Source organism: Hirsutella rhossiliensis, assembly GCF_020360975.1.
Source record: "Hirsutella rhossiliensis strain HR02 chromosome Unknown scaffold00019, whole genome shotgun sequence".
NCBI classification, from domain to species: domain Eukaryota; kingdom Fungi; phylum Ascomycota; class Sordariomycetes; order Hypocreales; family Ophiocordycipitaceae; genus Hirsutella; species Hirsutella rhossiliensis.
In genome coordinates, this window is record NW_025408685.1 from 562,848 (window position 1) to 582,391 (window position 19,544).

The 19,544-nt window shown below is 54.7% G+C and overlaps 3 protein-coding genes across 3 annotated transcripts; 1 reads left to right on the forward strand and 2 right to left on the reverse strand.

Annotated features, from left to right (window-relative positions):
* Positions 1–2,982: 2,982 nt before the first annotated feature.
* Positions 2,983–3,912, forward strand: HRG_11216 (o-methyltransferase domain-containing protein; the record flags this gene model as incomplete). Its single annotated transcript, XM_044869686.1, has 3 exons — positions 2,983–3,196; positions 3,318–3,495; positions 3,570–3,912. 3 exons carry the CDS (start codon positions 2,983–2,985, stop codon positions 3,910–3,912), a joined length of 735 nt encoding a protein of 244 aa, XP_044715239.1.
* Positions 3,913–12,944: 9,032 nt separating this feature from the next.
* On the reverse strand, positions 12,945–14,533 carry HRG_11217 (centromere DNA-binding protein complex CBF3 subunit; the record flags this gene model as incomplete). Its single annotated transcript, XM_044869687.1, has 4 exons — positions 12,945–13,054; positions 13,134–13,344; positions 13,427–13,757; positions 13,905–14,533. 4 exons carry the CDS (start codon positions 14,531–14,533, stop codon positions 12,945–12,947), a joined length of 1,281 nt encoding a protein of 426 aa, XP_044715240.1.
* A 4,198-nt stretch (positions 14,534–18,731) lies between these two features.
* HRG_11218 (RNase H domain-containing protein) lies at positions 18,732–19,544 on the reverse strand (the record flags this gene model as incomplete). Its single annotated transcript, XM_044869688.1, has 3 exons — positions 18,732–19,195; positions 19,239–19,483; positions 19,507–19,544. 3 exons carry the CDS (start codon positions 19,542–19,544, stop codon positions 18,732–18,734), a joined length of 747 nt encoding a protein of 248 aa, XP_044715241.1.

Genomic DNA, 19,544 nt, shown 5'->3' on the forward strand with positions numbered 1-19,544 from the left:
AAATCTACTACTTATACTAGAACCTATAGTCTTACGTTAACTATTACGTTATAATTAGACCACCTACTAAGTTAGGAAGACATACTATAGATAGAGCTTTTAAGCACTATAGAATATACTAGAAAGCTAACTAATTAGTCTACTAGTAGGCGAGCAATGGTCTATAAAAGACAAAGGATTTCCCTAGGAGTAGTAGATAGGATAAGTAAGTTTATAAGTATCTTTTACAACGGTATTCTTTTAATATATTATTTAGCCCCTTATATACTCGTTATAAATTCCGGACGAAATCCTACCCTATACTCCTTCGACCGATCCTTCCGCTTACGTTATCGATTACCCGATCCTACGCTTATTGCTTATACCTTTTAATACTTATATAGTAAAGAAGCTTTTAAAGTAGCGGGAAAATTAGTCTCTATACTTTAAGGGGCTACCTATTAAATTAGCTAACCTTCTTACTAGCTAGACTAAGCTAGTAGCTTAGAGCGTCCCTAACCTCTTAGAGACCCCTATCCTTAATATCTTTACTATAAAGGCTAAGAACTTTAGCGGGATCGATATCCTAGGGCAGCCTAGGTAGCTAGGCACCCTAGGCCTAACCTAGAAGGTAGGATCTATAATCTTTATAGTCCTTTTAAAGGCTATAAAGGCTAAATACTAAAAAAAGGGCCTTTATATAGTAGGTCTATAGCTTTAAGTTAAGGCTTATAAGGAATATACTATATATATATAGTACTATAAGTGCCTTTCCTTTAGCTATAACTCTTAGACTTACTAGTAGCTTATTAAGTATACCTTTTTACTTAGAAAAGTACTTAAGTCTAGCTCTTAAGGCATAGACCTTATTAATAATACAGTTTATTTAAAAAGCTCGCTTAAAAGAGTATTATATATTATTATAACTTAACGAGGGTCCTAAAGACCTTAGAAGGGTCTTAGTAGGCTATAGACTAATATATAGCTATTAAAGGTTAGGCTTACGCCTATACGCACTAATAGGCGCGCCCCTTATCCCTATAAGCAGAGACGATACTATCGCCGTATCCGGAGGCATCGAATACGGTAGTCGACCTAAGGGATGCTAAGGAAGTTACTAGACGGATCCGGGTAACTATAAGCTGCCGGATTAATAGGGAAACCTACCCCCCCCCCATACTTTATATATATATATATAGTCACACCCACGGACTCCGTCTTTTAGGCAGGACAGCGCAATCTACACCCTCTTTCTTCAATGCAAAGACCCAATAACTAGTAATAACGGGCGTCCGGACCTTTTAGGCGCGTCCGGCTATTTTCCGCCCAACTAAGGGGTGTGCCCCTTAGGTGGCCCCCGCAGGACCTAGCCAACGGGTATATATCTCCAGCGTTTGAGCCGCGATGAAGCGACAGGGGCGCTGGACATGGCCTCGAGACACGGGGGGGCGAGGCATCAAACTATCCTGCCGACTGACGGGACCGGCAATTCCAAGCCCCTTTTTTGGCTCTTTCTTCTTTGACCTGGCCTGCTTCTCGGACGCCTGCATGGGGCCCAGCTCAAAAGTCCCAAAGGCTGGTTGCAGGTCGGTGTCGCGAGCCGCGGCAACTCAGCAAAAGGAAGAAGACAACGAGGCCTGGCCGCATCGACCCTACATTTCTGCAGGGTCACTTCCGCCCGGCGATCAATACGATGCCGGGAACTTTCCCGCTTCGGTTGACATTGTCGGGTATCGGTGTCATCTGGATGCGACGCTGTGAGGTTGATCATCGGGAGTCGGCTACCGGCTTTGGAAAGGGGAGAACTGCTGCGGAGAGCCCTCTCTACTCTTACATACGAATGCCCGAGTCCGAACTCGGCAGGTAGAGATGAAGGGCCGATGGGCGATGAGGGATGACGAGGGGGCGACCAGCCAACGTCGCCAGGCGTGCCAAGTCCCCAGGGTGCCGGGCTTATTCAGGGATTCTCAAGGGTATTACTATGGGTGCATGGCGATGCTTTGTGGTAGATGGCGTACGTCTCTTTGCGGCCCGAGGAAGGGTAGCGCGAGACAAGGCGAGAGCGAGAAGGACGTCAGCGAAGAGCACCAAGTCTGTGAGGGTGGCCGGTGAGAGAAACGGGCGTGGTCTCGGCTCAACTCGTGTCCGTCCGAGAGGCTGTATGACAGGGACAATGACGACGATGAGACCAGCCGCAAACGGGAGGCCTCTGGTCGACATTGCAGCGAGGCTTTTCGGCCGCTGTTTTGCAGCTCATTCGATTGCATTGTTGAGATGGACAGAGCAAGATGGATGGACAGATACTTGAGACAGATCAGGGGAGGCGTGACGATGAGATGTTTGCATCAAGTGGGAATCAAGCGAGCCTGGTTCACGCAGAGATATCTGAACCGCCATATTGCACTGATCTGTCCAGCGGAAGACTCGGGGCGTTGCATGTGTGATGTAAGCTGTGTGGTCGCATTTGCCGCTGTTGCATGCAGGTGATGCTGACCATGGGCCGCGAGCTATCGATTCACCACGAATGGGATGGGCGTGGCGGACAGGCCGAGAGACAAAACATTGAGAGAGGAGAGAGATGTGTATAAACGCTGAGAGAGAGTGGGATGTTTATAAACATTGGGGAGAGGGGAGAGACAAACGTTGTGAGTGTGAGAGAGCAACATTGTGAGTGAGCGGGAGAGCGACAAACAGTGTGAGAGGAAGAGAGAGAAGCGAGAAAGGCACCAGGACAGCAACGATAAGGGCGTTCCTGTCCAGGACAGCTTGCGTGATTGTCCGGGATATCCGTTTCAGCCCGCGCCCCCTCTTTCGGCCGAGTTTACGCGCTCAAAGTGCATGGATAGGCGTGTCCCCCCAAGTATAAAGTGACACTGCCCCAAGCTAGACGATGCATGTGAACATGCGTAAGAGAAAGTCTCCGTCTGCCTCTTGCATCCCCCTCCCCCCCTTCCCCCGAGCAGGAACAAAGAGCATTACTCAAGATTGAAGCCACGGACCAGCATGAAGCACACAAGCATCTCGACGATATACGCGACGGCGGAGCTGGCGGAAAAGTCGTCCAACTACTGCGAGGCGCACTCGCTGGCGCTGCCGCGGCACATCACCGACTACCACGCGAGCGTGTGGGCGCGGCGCGACGACTCGCTGATGATGAGCAGCAACCAACAGTCGCAGCTGCACATCTTCCTGGCCAGGGCGTTTGGGGTCAAGCGAGGTCGGTTTGCCTTGGGGTGATGGGTGGGATACACACGCGTCCGTGACAGCGCGTGTGTGTATGAGACCGGAGTGAGACATGGCTCGAGGCACGGCAGACTGTCCTGACACGTCCCATCTAGTCATCGATGTCGGCGTCTTTGTCGGCTACTCGGCCATGGTGTGGTCCCACGCCGTCGGGCCCGATGGCCTCGTCACGGGCCTGGAGATTTCGCCCGAGTTTGCGCGCGAGGCGGGCGAGGCGTTTGCGGCCAACGGCATCAACAACATTGAGACGATCGTGGGCGACGCCTCGGAGACGTACGTGCCTGTTCGGATTCGGGAGAGGTCTGGCCCCATGGGACCTGGACCTGCTAACATGCTTCCGCACACAGCCTCCCGAAGCTCGCCTCGGACACGCCCTACGACGCCGTGTTCCTCGACGCCGACAAGCCCGGGTACGGGGGCTACATGGAGCAGCTGCTGGACGGGTCGCAGCCGGGGGCGGCGCGGCGGCTGCTACGGCCCGGGGCGCTCATCGTGGCGGACAACGTGCTGCGGTGGGGCCACATCCCGGCGCCGGGGCTGACGACGTCGTACTGGACGTCGGAGGAGCTGAAGCAGCGCGAGCTCGAGGGCCTGCGGCGCTTCAACGACCGGTGCGCGGCGGAGCCGAGGCTCGAGGTGGTGATGCTGCCCGTGTGGGACGGGGTGAGCTTGATGAGGCTGCTGGACTGAGGATTGATTGGTGAGCGAGCGCCGGGTCTTTGGATGGATTAGGTAAACAGGCAGGTTCGGTTCTGGTTGACAACTAGAAGAAAGACTGTGTGTGTTGTCGACGTTTCCTCTTGGATGCTGTGCTCCGCCACGGGGGTGGGAGTGGAATGGGCGAGGAAGAGAGTGCGTCAGCTGTCACATCCGGTGAGTCTAACGCGCAGGACGAATGTCGCAGCCAGCCAGGAAGGGTGCGCACCGCCTTGGTAGGTCGCCGGTGTGGAACAACTGGACTCTAGGCGTTTGACTTTGTAGAGGATAGAGGACAGTTGCCGGCTGTCGAAAGGTTTCTGTAAAAGGCATTATGATGTGGAATGTTTGATGTGGGAATCAGGGAGGGGTCCAACTACAATAGCAGCAGCACTGCTCACGCACTGTAACGCCTATGGGGCCGCTTCCTGCACTGTAATGCACTGTAGGGCGCAGGGCGTCTGAGACGAGACAGCTCTCACTGTATCACGAGCGGTGAAAAGACAGACAGACAGCCTTGGAAAAGACAACATGCGTCACGCAACAGACGGCGACGACAAGCTTTGCCAAGCCTCCGCGCGCTGCCAGAAATGCTTGACCGCGAGGAGGAAGATGCGAGGGCGGGCGGGAGAGCGCGAGCGCTGTACTGTATTGCATCCACCCTTGCACTCTGAGTACTCGCAGCGCTCACTCTCTACACCAGCATCATCGTCACATTCTTACGCTCCGGTCTCACGGCGTACAGCACAGCAAGCACTTTGCCCCTGCCTATAGATGTGAGCCAAGAGGCCCTGCGTTCCAATGCCGCCCGAGCCATGGCGACTTGCCACCGTCCACCTTGGGGCGCCACGTATTTTCCCAATGCGACAGTGCCGTCCGCCGCTGGGGCGCATAAGCACTGTATCAGCACTGTAGCCACTGTGTCCGAGGGCCACCTGAGGCGTGGCATGAGGCACGACCTGCCCCCCCCCCCTCCTGTAATTAGCACAGTGCCCAGGGCAGGAAGGATGAGGCCTTCGGCACTCCCTTTGCCCGACCGAGTGCCGTGCTTGGCTCACTCCGCATTCTGGTGTCACGGCGGTAATAAATCAATGCCTCGCTGGTACGGAGTACGGAGTGGGTACTGTGCATTCCTGAAGCATACACAGTACGTACTGGCGCCTGGGACTAGCATCCTCCCTGGCATCCGGCTTCTAATTGCACTGTGCTCCAAGTCTCCCTCGATGCGACAGATTACGTGGGCCGGCGCTGGCTTGTCTGACTGTCATGTCAGCAAGTACTCCGTACTGTACCACTCGCCACTCACCACTCACCACTCACCCACTAGTAGTTCATAACTTCACGGCCCTTATGGCACCTCGATCCCGTCGTCCATAGGGTCATGAAAACGCTAAATAGTTGTCTTACAAGGGATCAAGTAAGAATGGAATGCGAGAGCTTGGCGGAGTCTACAGGAAACGTCCAGCATTGAACCGTCAGAATGCCATGTCGGGGTGCCTAGAGTGTCCAAGTCCGGCAGCAAGGACTGCGGCTACAGGCGCGTATTGGCGACCACGAAGATTGCCGGCGAGTGGCCTTTGTCCACGCCATCTCTATAAGTCATTAATGTCCTTCAGTCGATGATCATCGGTTCTTATTCGCGACGATGGCTAGACAGAAAAGGCCGCGCGGCATTGGAACTTGGCGCAGCATCGGATGCGACTTTGCAGGTCACCGTGCATCCTCGTACATGCATGGGAAACGTCAATTTCTTTTCCAGAATGAACAGGGGCTATGAAGGGAGGGTGACGATACGTATGCATGGGAGGCGTGCGCAGATCGGCTGGACCAAGAAGACGGTGAGGGCTGAGGAGACGTGCGGCGACGAGAAGTCTTCGCTAGCACCGGATAAAACTTTTCTGCCTTGGCAGTCAACTCATGGCGTCATCCCGGGTCGGCTCGTGCAACGGCTTGATGAAGAAATCCTGGAGAGTCGAGAGCGCTCTCATGACACTAGATGTTGAGGCATGGGGGCGTGAAACGAGGCCTTCACGGGGTCATGCCGTTGATGTCGAGAGAATCTTCTTCTATTAGTCATACACAAGCTTCCGAGTTAGCCGGCAAATACCCGAGTTCACGCCCGTACATGTACATGTACTTGAAGCTCGACCGACATTCTGGAACCCGGATTGAAAGCTCAGAAGCTTGAATTATTATCTCTCTATTGAATCGGAAAAGCTGTGTGGTGGTCGAGAACAACAGCCCATTAAGACCTTAACGAAGCCACCTGCCCAGGAACCCATCACTGAGGCACTACAGATAACAACATCACCTCCCACGACTTCCGCTCTGACCCAAGATGCCCTTGACCCAACCTCTCTTACAGTTCATCCGACAACACACCGCTTCAAGCACCCGAACTCGTCCAACCCGTCCACACCCCAACCCGAACTATTATCCGAGCCTATGTCCCTCGAGGCATACACAAAACTCCACCGGATGATATCCCGAACGCCACCGTCGATGGCGACACACAGCAGAAATTCATGAAACTCTGGGACAAAGACAAGAACTACACAGGAGAGCCGTACGACCTCCTCGATGACAAGATCCGAATCTTCATGAGCATCTGCTACAACATCCAAGTGAAACCGTCACAATTTCACGCCCTTTTTCCCCGAATCCTCGCCGGAAGAGCACAAACGTTCTACATTGACAAGATCGAATGGACTACCACGTTTAGGAAGGCATACGATAGCATCAAACAACACTTTGACACGGAAGTTAACCACGTCCATTACTATACAGATTGGACCACAACCACTTTCAACTCGATTCGTGCCCAAGATGCTTCCAAATCCCTCCATGAAGTCCTTCAACTACTCTTCGATAAGCTACAACTCTGTCAGAGAGCCCTTGGCCCTGACTACGCAGGAAACATTCCACTGCGTACTACGCTTATCATCGCATGCCGTGGTGTACCCGAACTTGAACACGCCCTCTTCAAACCTGCAGCAAAGATCGAGACCCTCTTTGCAGATCTACGATCTTCCGTTGAGACCCACCTTGCCCGACAGACAAACCCTCAGTACTTGCAAAGCCCTGACGGATCATTTGGACCAACGAATCCGAACAATCAGTACTACCTCGATCGCCGATACCATAACAACCGCGTACGAGGAAGATACGGATACTCAGGACAACGACCCAATCGCGGATATGGACAAGGCTACAACCGTGGAAGCTACAGGCCCTCAAGCCATAGCAACTACACCCCTAGCCACACCAATCGCAATTGGACCAAAAAGTGCTTTGTTTGTGGACAAGAAGGTTGCTGGTCAACCAAACACTCTGCAGAAGAACGACAAGAGGCCAAGGACCAATATGTCGCACGTTGTCAATTCACAGGCATACAACCTCCAAACTTCATAGCCTATCTTATAGACTACGAAGGTCATGAGCTTGATGAACTCACTACCGACGACATATGGGAAGAACCTGACAATGGCACCAACAATCACCCTAGACAATGGAGAAGTCTACCAGACGGATCAAACCATTGTTCCCGCCTAGCAATTCGTCATTCAAGATCAATATTCAGTGGACAATTTCCCAGGCATCATGATTGACACAGGTGCAGCAAAGTCTCTACAGCTGGTCATTCCCAGTACATTGCTTTACAGCGAGAAGACCCAAATGTAGCCCTAGACAGCTCGACATCCGGCCAGGCTACCATCAAATTCGGCAACGGCGAAGCCATTCACTCAATCGGCTCAATCGCCCCCAAAACACCCGTCAGAGGGATAACGTTCCACATCCTTCAGACCCCTACCCCTTTCTTGCTTTCTTTGGCTGATACGGACCGTCTTGGTAACTATTTCAACAATATCACAGCAACCACAGAAGAAGAAAAATTGCCAGTATGGGAAGAATTCGTTACAGTCTTAACAAAGCTACTTCATTAAGACCCTAACGGAGCCCTGGTCAAGAACCCCTCTTTCCTCACTGTCGTTACATCTTCTTGCCCCGGTCACTACAGCAGCCGCAACCACAAAAAGAAAAAGTTGCCAGTGTGGGAATGGTATTAACGTAATCTACCCCCTTCCTGGTCACACCCCCTACCTGCTCAAAAATTCCCCACCCAAGCGACCCGCACCTCATGGCGAGACAGGCCGACCACCATGACGGAAATTCGAGACCAATCGATTCCACGCGAAGAACGGGTCCTGCTCGCCGTGAAGGCCTATCAGCAAGGCCAATTCGACAGCGCCCACAAGGCCGCGACGGCATACGATGTCCTCAATCGACAGTCTCTGCTCGACTGCGCGGTGCCCGGCCCCGACGCGACGCGCAGATGAACAACCGGAAGTTGACGGCGACGGAAGAGACTGCCCTCGTACAATGGGTCTTGTCGATGGACGAGCGAGGATGCCGCCGACAGTGGTCTACACTCGCCGCATGGCCAACTTGTTGCTTTCGGAGCGCTGCCAAGAAACTGTCGGCGAAAATTGGGTGCGGAAGTTCGTTGGCCGCCACGACGAAATCAAGGCGAAATACTCTCGTCGATACGATTACCAACGTGCCAAATGCGAAGACCCGAAGATGATGCAAGAATGGTACGATCGGGTGGCAATGGCGAAACAGAAATGGGGGATTCTTGATGAGGATGTCTACAACTTCGATGAGACGGGTTTTCAAATGGGAGTCATTGCGTCGGCAAGAGTCCTTACTCGGTCTGACCGGCGAGGTCGGCCTATGGTCATGCAGCCAGGAAATCGAGAATGGGTTACCGTAATTGAATCTATTAATTGCCAAGGTTGGGCTTTGCCGGCGATGGTCATCTTCCAGGGCAAGGTGCACCAAGCAAGCTGGTACGAGGCAGATGTGCCCAAGGACTGGCAGATTGCCGTGAGCGACAAAGGTTGGACTTCCGACGACCTTGGATTGCATTGGTTGAAGGGAGTTTTCGACCCATACACACGGCGCCGTACCGTTGGAACACGCCGACTTCTCATTCTCGACGGGCACGGCAGCCATGTTACGCCGGAGTTCGACAAGTACTGTACGGACAATGCCATCGTGGTACTCCAAATGCCAGCTCATTCCTCACATCTCTTACAGCCTCTGGATGTCGGGTGCTTTTCGCCTTTGAAAACGATATATGGGCGGAATGTTCAAGAGAAGATGCTCGCAGGGGTCAACCACATCGATAAAGAGGACTTCCTGCTTCTGTACATCGAGGCCCGCCGACAAGCGCTCTCCCCGTCGAACATCCGAAGTGGATTCATGGCCACAGGCCTTTCCCCATTCAATCCGACCCGGGTTCTGTCACGGTTACTAGTTCAGGTTGACAGGAATGGCAACGACAATGCCAACGATGACGGCGACAAGCACACTCCAAGCCCCCAGAAAAGCTTGGAAGCCCACAAGACACCTTGCAATGTTAGCCAGCTTACCACTCACGTGGAAGGACTTCTTCAGCGCCGGCCACAAAATGCGGGCACGCCGGTCTCACAAGCCATAAACCAGCTCATCAAAGGATGTCAAATGGCCATGCATAGTGCCGCGCTGCTCGCCGACGAAAACAGACATCTTCGGTCAGAAAACCAGCGGCGAAAGAGGAAGAGAGCAACGACGCGAGTATATTGGTGATGGCGGTGCTCTGTCTGTCGCAGAAGGCACGGCTAAGATAAAGCGACGGCGAGAAAAGGAAGAGGAACGTGCTAGGCGACTGAGGGCAAGGGAGGATGAGCAGGCAGGGCAACAACTTATCGAGGAGCAGGCCCGACGGCAGACAGAAGAAGAGCTGTGCGTCCCAAGACGGCGTGCACCACCACGGTGTAGTAAATGCAGGTCATTTGAACATAATGCCCGGACGTGTAATAGATAGACAGGTCTGAATTTACTTGCTTGTTTGTCTCTTGGAATCAATTGCCGTCTGTTGTGTTCGGTTGGTCGCGCCATGAGGTACGGGTCGCTTGGGTGGGGAAATTTTGAGCAGGTAGGGGGTGTGGCCAGGAAGGGGGTAGATTACGTTAGTCCATTGTACTCATCTAGCTAGCTTACGTACACAGTCACGTGTACGGCTGAGGCCACAAAGCTAGCTTCGTGGCCTCCTCCCCCTTTTCGATAGACAAATCCTCATAGCATAATACGACACACCGATCTCCAGGAGCTTGTTCAGAAGTCCTTCACAACCAGAGGTCACAGTTCCTTCCATGACCATGTGAGACATCCAAAACGGCAAGTGCGCCCTCATCTGCTTCAGGCAGCAAGACACTGGCATAACAATGCAGTCCGAAACGGCCGAACCATTAACAGCAAGCGGAGGAAGAGGAGGTCCAAGCCAAGCCTGCAGCCTGCAGCGATCCTCGCGACTGAACCCTCTGACACTCGGGCCAGCATGCATTAAAACCCTGCTGAAGAAGATGCCGTCTTGTGCGCGCTGTGCCGCGCGATATGTGAAGCCCCTGGGACCCAGACAGTCCCTTAGAGTCTTTTCGAGAGAGGAAGTCGAAAGCTTGTGTGTTGTCACCGACAAGATGAGAAGCCACCGCTCGCAGAAGCGCTCGATCCGGAGAGGAGAACAAAACGGATGACTGCAGCAGCAGCAGTCACTCGCCCTTGCCGCGGATAGAGAAGGACAGTTGGTCGAAATCGTCCCATTGAGAGGTGGTAAGCTCATCCTGCCCAAAATTTGACCAACACGAGGACGACTCTTTGTCGAAGCTCTGGTTTGGAAGACCGTGACAGCGCTTCCCGGCCGCTGGGTGGAGTGAAAAGGACAAGATTTGTGTCCGGCACAAATGACGACAAACCTATGGGCACTCAAGCCATAAAATACTCCATAACGCGTCTCATGAAGGACAAACAACGCCTGTCGCGCGAATATAACAATCTACAATCTTGTCTCACACCACTGCAGGGAGACTCTCCGTAAGAGTGCAAAAGAAAAGCAAAGAGAAACAATCTGTCAGACATTTGGCTCCACACGGGTTGGCATCAGGCAATTGATGAGAATTATCTAAAGAACAACAAGCGAGTGAATGAACGCACGGAATTGTGTAGCTATTTTATACACAAAAGAAAGGCTTGTTGCCTGCCTACGCATTAGCTGTTGCCTGGCAGGCAACAACGGCTTTGCGTAGTGATATCGCCTTTTCATGAGTACTCGTTGGTCTAGGTGTGGGGCCACAGCAGCCTTAGTCCCAAAATCCGGGACAGCACAAAACCCCAGGACAATCCTGGGGCCTAGAAATATACTAGAAAAGTGTTAAGAAGTTAGTACTTCTTCGAAAATACGCTAAAACCTGAGGTACTTAATTCTTAACAGTTGTATTAGTAATTTCCACTACCGGTATTCTAAGATTGTCCCGGGGTTTTGTGCTGTCCCGGATTTTTGGCCAACTTAACGGCAGTTGTTGGTCAGCCGCGCCTGCCTTTGACCAACGGGTAATCATCTTAGGCAGGCTTGATATGCAACACAATCCTGTGCTGGGAGCAACAGACTTCCGCATGGAAGGTGCACGAAATTCCAAGACGTGGGTCTGGCGTAACTACCCGTGCCACACCCAATGGGGCAATGGGGTGGAAACATGCGAACGATCGTGTCTTTCCGACATTTGGAACGGGCTGCACCCCCCCCTGTCGTTCCGCCTTAGTCCCCGCATTAGGGGGACCGTAAAGTTGAGTAATTAAACACGCACTGCGACTTATAAACACCACTGCGACTTAAGGGGTTTTCCCGATGATCTAGCGGATTCCGTGACCCGCCGCAACTGCGAGTCAGACATCATAAGAAGGGAAGTCTGCAGACTGTTGTTTCTTCTTCCTAGACCACTGAGGGGTCCGGAGGATCTCCTATTCGAACGGGGACCCTTGAGGAGTCCGGCATAACTATCACTGGCTCGGGGACCTCGAGAGACTGAACTATCGATCTAAAAGCTAGAAGAGCTATTTGATCGGGGAGATGGAACTGATGTTGCTGACGTAGATGACTTACGTGGCCTTCAGTAAGTGGCAAGAAGTGCCCTCTTCCTGATAGAATGTATATTATACCTGAAAACGGGATATCAACTTGGGAGAAGCTTGGAGGGATACAAAAGGGGCTGTTTGGACGTGAAAAGGGCAACTGGGGCAGAGCAATCAACACATGCACATCAATAGGATATCCACAGCGGGGTTTTGGTGGCTGATTCAGCGGCTGAGCGCCACAACACCGCAGTTTAGCGTCCGTGCCCTCAGCGGCTTCCAATATCCACCCTTGTCCACGGTCGGCCGTCCGGCCGACCGCCGCCCGGAACGCCGCGTCTTGAAGGGCTCTCAAGGCTCGACGAGCTCGTCAAATTACGAGGGGGAAGGGAAACAAAAATAGTGTATTTCTACCTCTTTAGTTGTACAACTTTTGCCTTTCTGTTGGCTCGGAGCTGTTTGCAAAATAAGTCCAGCGAGCAGCCGGTTTGCTGCTGTTGTAAGTTGACAATGTGCATCGCGGCCTCCTCGCTACACCTGTGGGCCTTCGCCACCTTGCGAATCTCCTTATAACCTCGAGCCGTAACGAATACCACTGCAATTCATTTTGTCGCCCGGCGCGCCACCGGCTTCCCATCTACCGTCGAGGTCGGCAATGGCTGGCCCGCCTCGAAGGCCAACCGTCCACTCGCTCCAGAGCGCCTCGACCATTTTTACTGCTCGGCACATCTGATACCGTGGCGGTGGCTCTGTCTTAACCGTGATCGTATCTGTCGCCGTCGGGCTCGTGGCACGGCTATCAACAATGCTCGACTGAGCCGAGACGAATCGGCTTCCATCTCCTCGTCCTCCCTGCCCAACGACATCAACCACGGCCGGGGCCGTGGTGGCAGTGGTGGTCGTCGCGGCCGTAACGGAAGTTGAAACCATTCGAAAAAGGGACGACTGGGCTACCGCAAGACGTTCTTCGGTGGCTCGAAGCTGCTCGCTTAGCTCTGTTTTAAGCTGGATCGTCCTTGCTTCGTTCCGCGCGTCGATGGATTTAAGATAGTCCGCGAGGACCGGCATCGCCTGGACTAGGACTGCAAGCTGGCTTGGACGCTCCTCTTCAAGGATGAAGTCCGATAGCTGGTGCGCGAACGGGGCGTAGGCCGGATGCCGGAAGACCGGGTGGTTCCAAACGGGGCTGCCGGGGTATTTCTTCATCAGGACAACGGAATCCTGCAAGACAACCTCCCGTAAATAGAAGATGAGGTTCGTCGAACCCATCGCTGCCAGGTCGTTCTCCTGCTCGGTACCGGGACCGAACCGGCCTCGCCAACGGTCCAGCTCGGGCCAGATCATCGAGAGCAGGACCTCCGGCGGCGTCACGCCGGCACGGCGTATCTCGAAGCATCCGGCCTGCGGCGGGTGCCCGGCCATCGTACGCATGAACTTGCGAGGCAACGAGTTCAGGTAACAGCCGACCATCTGCTCCTGGTTCCAACGACCCGCGCGACGGATCTGGTCTTCGCTAATCCCTTTAGTTCAGCCGTCCTCGCCCCGAGCTGCGGCCGACATGCGTCTTCTTCTGCGACGTGACGCCGGCGTAGGCGAAGGCCTTGACAACCCACTCGCGCTGTGAGTTGTACGAGAAAGCCGCCGTCCGGCCGGTGCCGTTACCCTTGATTAGCCGGATGTCGTACCACGAGGACCGCCTGCTGAAATCGGGAAACGGCTCACTACCGAGATCCCAACGATACAAGAGGTAGAACGAGAGGCCACCCAAGATGCAGATTAGCGGGTTCCTATTCCGATACGCGCCGGCGGTCTCGAGGCGGCCGTGCTGGTTCTGCTTGCCGGCTCGTGTCGTAAAGATGAGCGGCATGCACCGGTTGAGCCCTTCCCCGCTAACTCAAAGGTGAATAGGTCTGAGATCTCTGCAGCCCGACGATCGCCGCCACGGGTGAGAAGATAATGGCCAAAGAGGAGATCCACGAGGTCCGAAAATGACACTCGGGCGATGTGCCGCTGTGGGCCCACAGCTCGTGGCATACTCGTTCGAACTCGGACTCGAGTAACCATCGAGCAGAGTATCGCGGCCTTTATCGGCATAGTTCTCCCTGTCTCGTTGGGCGTCCCGGCGCTGTAGGGACTTGAGGTACTCTCGTACGTTGTCCTCGCGCGGCGACGGGTGCGTATTCATTCCGAGGGCCTTCTGCGTCCGGTAAAGATCCGTGATTGCGGTGACATAAGTTCGGACCGACCGCCAGGCCAGGCGGGTCTCGTCCTGCGGAGTATCAGTGGCGGCCTTGCGGCTCCTGACCTTCAAGGGCCGACCGGCCACCTCCTCGACGAGGAAGAGGAGGAGCTTCTCCTCTGTGACCGTAGCGCCGTCACAGTACTGTTTGTGGCGGCAGAATTGCTCGAATTCCTCTTGCTTCGGTGCGTACGCCGAGGTCGTATTCCTTGGCCGAGACTCGTGGATCGCAGAGAGGATCGTCTGCGCATTGGCGCGTAGCTCCGCGTCGTTTATCGCGTTCTGCCGGATGCGTTGGTCCACTCGTACGCTCGACGGCTTTGCGCGACTCCCTGCCCCTGCCCCTGCCCCGGCCGCTGCTCCTGCGAGCTTCGGCTTGGGCCCCGCTTTTGTCTTCGCCTTCCGTCGATTTGGCGTCCGGGCCATGGGATATATCGTGACGGGAAGACCAAGGCAAGCCTGCGAGTGACCACCAGTCCGGGTTGGAGCGGGGTGGCGCGCGGCGACGAGAGATGCCCTATCTAGCGATCACGATGCGCACCGCCTGGTCGGGTCGCCCGCTAAAATTCCAGTGGACAGGGCGCCGTAGCGAACGTGAATAGCGGCTTCTCCATCGAATCAGCGACGCAATCAGCGGGGCACCGATATCTGCGTATATCCACGGCGCGCGCCGTTCGGGTGGGGTGGATATCCGCAGATACGATTGGCCCGCCTGGTCGCTGATTCTCGGATTGCCCCACCCGACCAGATCAGCGGCGCTCAGCAAACCCTCGGATACCATACCAGACCATTCCGATCACTGCACCACGGGTCCTAGAGAGGTATCTCCGTATAAATACCCCTTCAATGTCGCACAGACAGATAGAAAACATGCATCATCATTTGGACTCAATTGTGCCTGCCCTTATCCTTCCGCCCGCGCTCTCAGCTTGCTGAGAACTACCGGTACTTTATTGTCATATTATTAGCAACACTGAATCGGTCTTCCTTTAAAAGGGAAGGAAATGTCTAGACATAAGAATAGCTGCCTAGAATAATTACTCAGCTGCCTAAGATAAATTCCTAGATCTAAGACTAGTTGTCTAGAATAATACCCTGCTGCCTAGGGCCCCCTTTCCGCTCCCTGTGCCCGATTTTTAGTCTCCCTGTGCACCTTACCGTACTTGGCAAGACTCCACACGTAGACGCGTAACACACATAATACACACAATTGGCGTCGCGGCAAGCAGTGCCTCCTGGTACAACACCGCAAGCCAAAATAACTCGTGATAACCACCCACCTCGCAATACCACATCGCGTCTGCGTAGCTAAGTTTCAGAGGCACACAACCGCCACAAAGCAGCTAATCAACCCGTTCTTTCTCCAAGATGCTTCTCCAGCCCCCGCCAAACAATATGCCACTCTTTGAGACCTTTGACGATGCGTTTGACGAGCTCCAGCGGCATGCGCGCTGCCAAGGCTACGCCATAGTTAAGTTCAAGCCAAGCAACTACGAACATGGGCTCCCGCCGTTACGACATCGTATGCGCATGCGGCGGCCGTGAATACAAGTCAGCCTCGTTAGGACTCCGGAAGACTGGCACCAGGCGGACTTCCTGCCCGTTTAGAGTCAAGGTTGTGCGCCTGAAGCTAGAGGGAGACCTCTGGCGGATCTCTGTGATGTGCCCAAGGCACAACCATGAGGCCAATAGGGCCGGCGCCTTCCCAGAATACCGGCGCCTTCATCCACATCAACTCCAGCAGGTTAAAGACTTATCTCGCGATGCTGGCTTAACGGCGCGGCAGATCCTTCTTGCTCTTCGGGCTAAGAGCCCGCGGCTACTTGCAACAGAGCAAGACATCGCGAATATCTGTGCCCGGCTTCGTCTCCGGGAGCTTGGGGCACATACATCCACACAAGCGCTTATTGCCAGGCTCGACGAGGAAGGTGCCTTCCATAAAGAGCTACTTGACGATGAGGATCGCTTCTTCTACCAGATTGTGGGCCTTGACCCTGCCTTGCGGCTTTGGGCACAACATTCACACCTTATGATGGCCGACGTAACGAACAACACGAATAGATATGGCCTCAAGCTGCTAGAGATCAATGGAATCACTGCCTTGGGCTCTATCTTCCTGTGGCTTTCTGTTTAGTCCCTTCCGAAGACACAAACGCATTTACCTGGTGTTTTATACAGCTTCGCGAGTGGTTACAGTCAAAGGCAAGGCTAAGAGGCGAGGCTGACGGCAATGCCTTTATCCCACACGTTATCATCACTGACTATGACGCTGCTGCGCGCGCTGCATTGACGGCTACCTTCCCGGACTCACAGCTACAGGTCTGTACGTGGCATATCATGAAGAACATCACTACAAACGCGAAGAAGCGCTGGCTTGGCGACTATGACGATGACGACCCATTTGACCCGCCGCAAGAGCCCCAAGACGATGAAGACCCCGGGCGCTCTGCAGCTACCGGAGCCACTGCCGGAAAAAGAGGCCCCTGTGCCTTCACAACAGCCTTCCGGTCCGTAGTGTATGCCCCGACCGAGGACGAGTTCAACAGCCGCTGGGGCATCGTCAAAGGCGCCTTCTCAGACCAGCACATTATTCTTAGGTATGTGGAAGAGGTCTGGATGCCTGTACGAACGCAATGGGCGCGCGCTTGGGTCTGCCGTTACCGCAACTGGGGCCACACAACGACCTCGCCTTGTGAATCCCTTCACTCAAGCTCTCGCACCTTCCTTCGCAACGGCCAGTCGAACCTGCTTGAATTATATCATGCCTTGCAACTACAAGCCTCAACCTCACGAGAACACCATGATCGGACCGTTGAGCGCGAATCACGACGGACTCGCGACCTGTTCCGGCTACCATTATATGAGGAAGCCGTCGAGAAGGCGTCATATCCGTCTCTCGAGCTTGTACAGAAACAGGCACTAGCCGCCTCGGCCGGCCTCCTCAAACCACAAGAGCGGCCACTTGGGAATGTGGGAATAGCTTCACTGCCCAATACGGGCTGCCCTGCAAGCATATTATCGCCTCGTACCTCCAGGTCCAAGGGAGGGACTAGCCGCAAAGTTATAGCTACAAGACCCTTGCCCTTGAACTTGTGGGACAACCACTGGCTTCTACGGCAGGATCTTGCTGTCACAGACCCATACAGACGAATTCGCGATCCTCGAGTCATTGCCCGGCGCCGCAGACCAGCCAGAGCCATAGCCTTCGCACCTGTGGCCACGACTGCAGCCGTTGCAACAGCCGCTGTAACTGCACCTGTGGCCTCGTCAGCAGCGGCAGCAGCAGCTACCTCACCAGCTTCGCAACAGTCACAGCCTCGCGGGCAACAGCAACAGCGGCAGCCAGTCTTGCAGACAGTGCTTGCGCGGCTTGAGGCTATTGGCAACTACCTTGGCATTGGGCCGGCTATAGCTTCGTGGTCGGTGTCAACACCACAAGCAGCGTCAACACCACAAGCCGACATCGTGATCCGTCAAACGCCTACACAGCCGACCTCATACCAGCAACCGCAGACTTTCCGGCGCTCAGAGTCTGCCACCCAACTTATGCGGCGGCTACCCTCGGCCTTCGAATATCACGAGCCGCCGCGGCCGCCGCGTCAAGGAGGGTCTCAACGGGGGCATCGCGAGCGCCCTCGTCTCTTTACCCTTGGGTCCTCGACCCCCTCTTTCTAGCACCCTTACATCAGTGGAAGGAGGATTTATGCCGCTCCCGGCTTCGCAGATAAGTAACGCTACAGTTAGAGGAAAGGGGGAACGCTCACCACGGCGGAAAAGAGGCCACGCAATGCGGCAGCCGTATGAGCTTGTAATGCGGCTAGAAGATATGGAGGAAATGTGCGAATAGCTTCAAATTCATAATGTTCAACGCAAAGACTCTACAATCCGTGACCACCTTCTACAGTAATTGGTGTGTTGCACACACAAATGCAAGTCTTGGCCGATTCGCGATGCTTCTACCTAATACGGTAAGGTGCACAGGGAGACTAAAAATCGGGCACAGGGAGCGGAAAGGGGGCCGCTGCCTAGAGGGATCGAACGAACAGGGTTCAAAGCCACTCCACGAATATCCACATATGGACTCACATGTGGATCCACATCAAATCCACTCCACTCCACAAGACCCTGGCCACATGTGTAGTAGTAGTAGTAGTATTGATTACCGTCTGGGACATCCCTATAAGGGCAAAAGACGTGCTAGGCTAGGTATAGTACAAGATGAGGGTGCTCGCCGGAAACCCGTCGCGCCTTCCTTACTTCTACTCCCCTATCTAGCAATTCTTGGACTCTGTGGCCGCTCGGATTCTCAGGTCCCTTCCCCCGTCAGCGGGTTCCGGGCACGGCGGTAAAGCCGTAATATTAGTCAGTCTTCGGTCAGAGCCGGGTGACTGAGAAAGCCCACGCAGTCAGCTGGGCCGTAGGCCCACGGGGAGCCTACGGGCAGAAAACATAGAAAAGAGAATTGTACATATTAGGTTGGGGTTGCCTCGAGCTAGTGGCGGTGGCAAATCCGATCAAAGAATCCTGCCTCCGTTACTAGCCCGAGGAACCGGTCAAATCCCTTCCTAGTGCCTGGTTGATAGCCTTGCCCGCCGTGGGGCTAGCCTTAGGCGGTGTCGAGTACCTACCTTCCGGCAGTAGAAGGGTGTGTCGGTGATTTTCTCCTTCCGCAGGAGCATGCGATCCGGGCCTCTTCGTGGTTAAACCTCTCGTGGTAGTCGGCGAAGTCCCCGTGCCCGCTCCTCGCAGCGAGCAGGTGATGGAGGTGCTGTCGTTTGGTGTGCAGCTCCGGGGGGCACCCGAGCGAGGCCTTGAGCCCTAGGCTCTTGTAGCTGCTCGGGGCCCCCGCGGACCACCAGTCCTGGAAGTCGCGCCTGGCCGCAGCCTTGGCCTGTCTCTTGATGTTCGCGTACGTCGGCGGCCTGTCCGGGCCGAGGGCCCGGCAGCCCTCCTTTGCTAGCTGGTCGGCCCGCTCGTTGCCGGCGATCCCCGTATGGCCGGGGCACCAGCGCGTCCTGACGTCTCCGTGCCGAGCCGCGGCCTCAGCGAACTTCTCCGCCGCCGCTTGCGACGAGATCGATGGGCTGCCTCGTATGGCTCTTATAGCCGCAGAGTTATCAAGGCAGACGACTATCCGGCACTGCTGGTCCGGGGTCCTGGGGACCACGTGAGTGCCGCTCGAAGCCCTCGAGGGCGCCTTCCACCTCTGCGTCGTAGACCTCAGCGAGTAGGACCCGACCGCTGCCGTAGGTCACTTCGCTAGGGCCTAGCCACACTGAGTACCCATACCCGCAGGCGCCGTCTTCGCTCTGCGAGCCGTCAGTGTAGACGATGAGGGTATCTTCAGGGCATACCCGGAGCCACGAGTTGAAGTCTCTCGCCGCCTGCGTTTTGTCTACGCCCCCTGTCGGGTCGGGCTGAGGGGGCCTGGCCACAT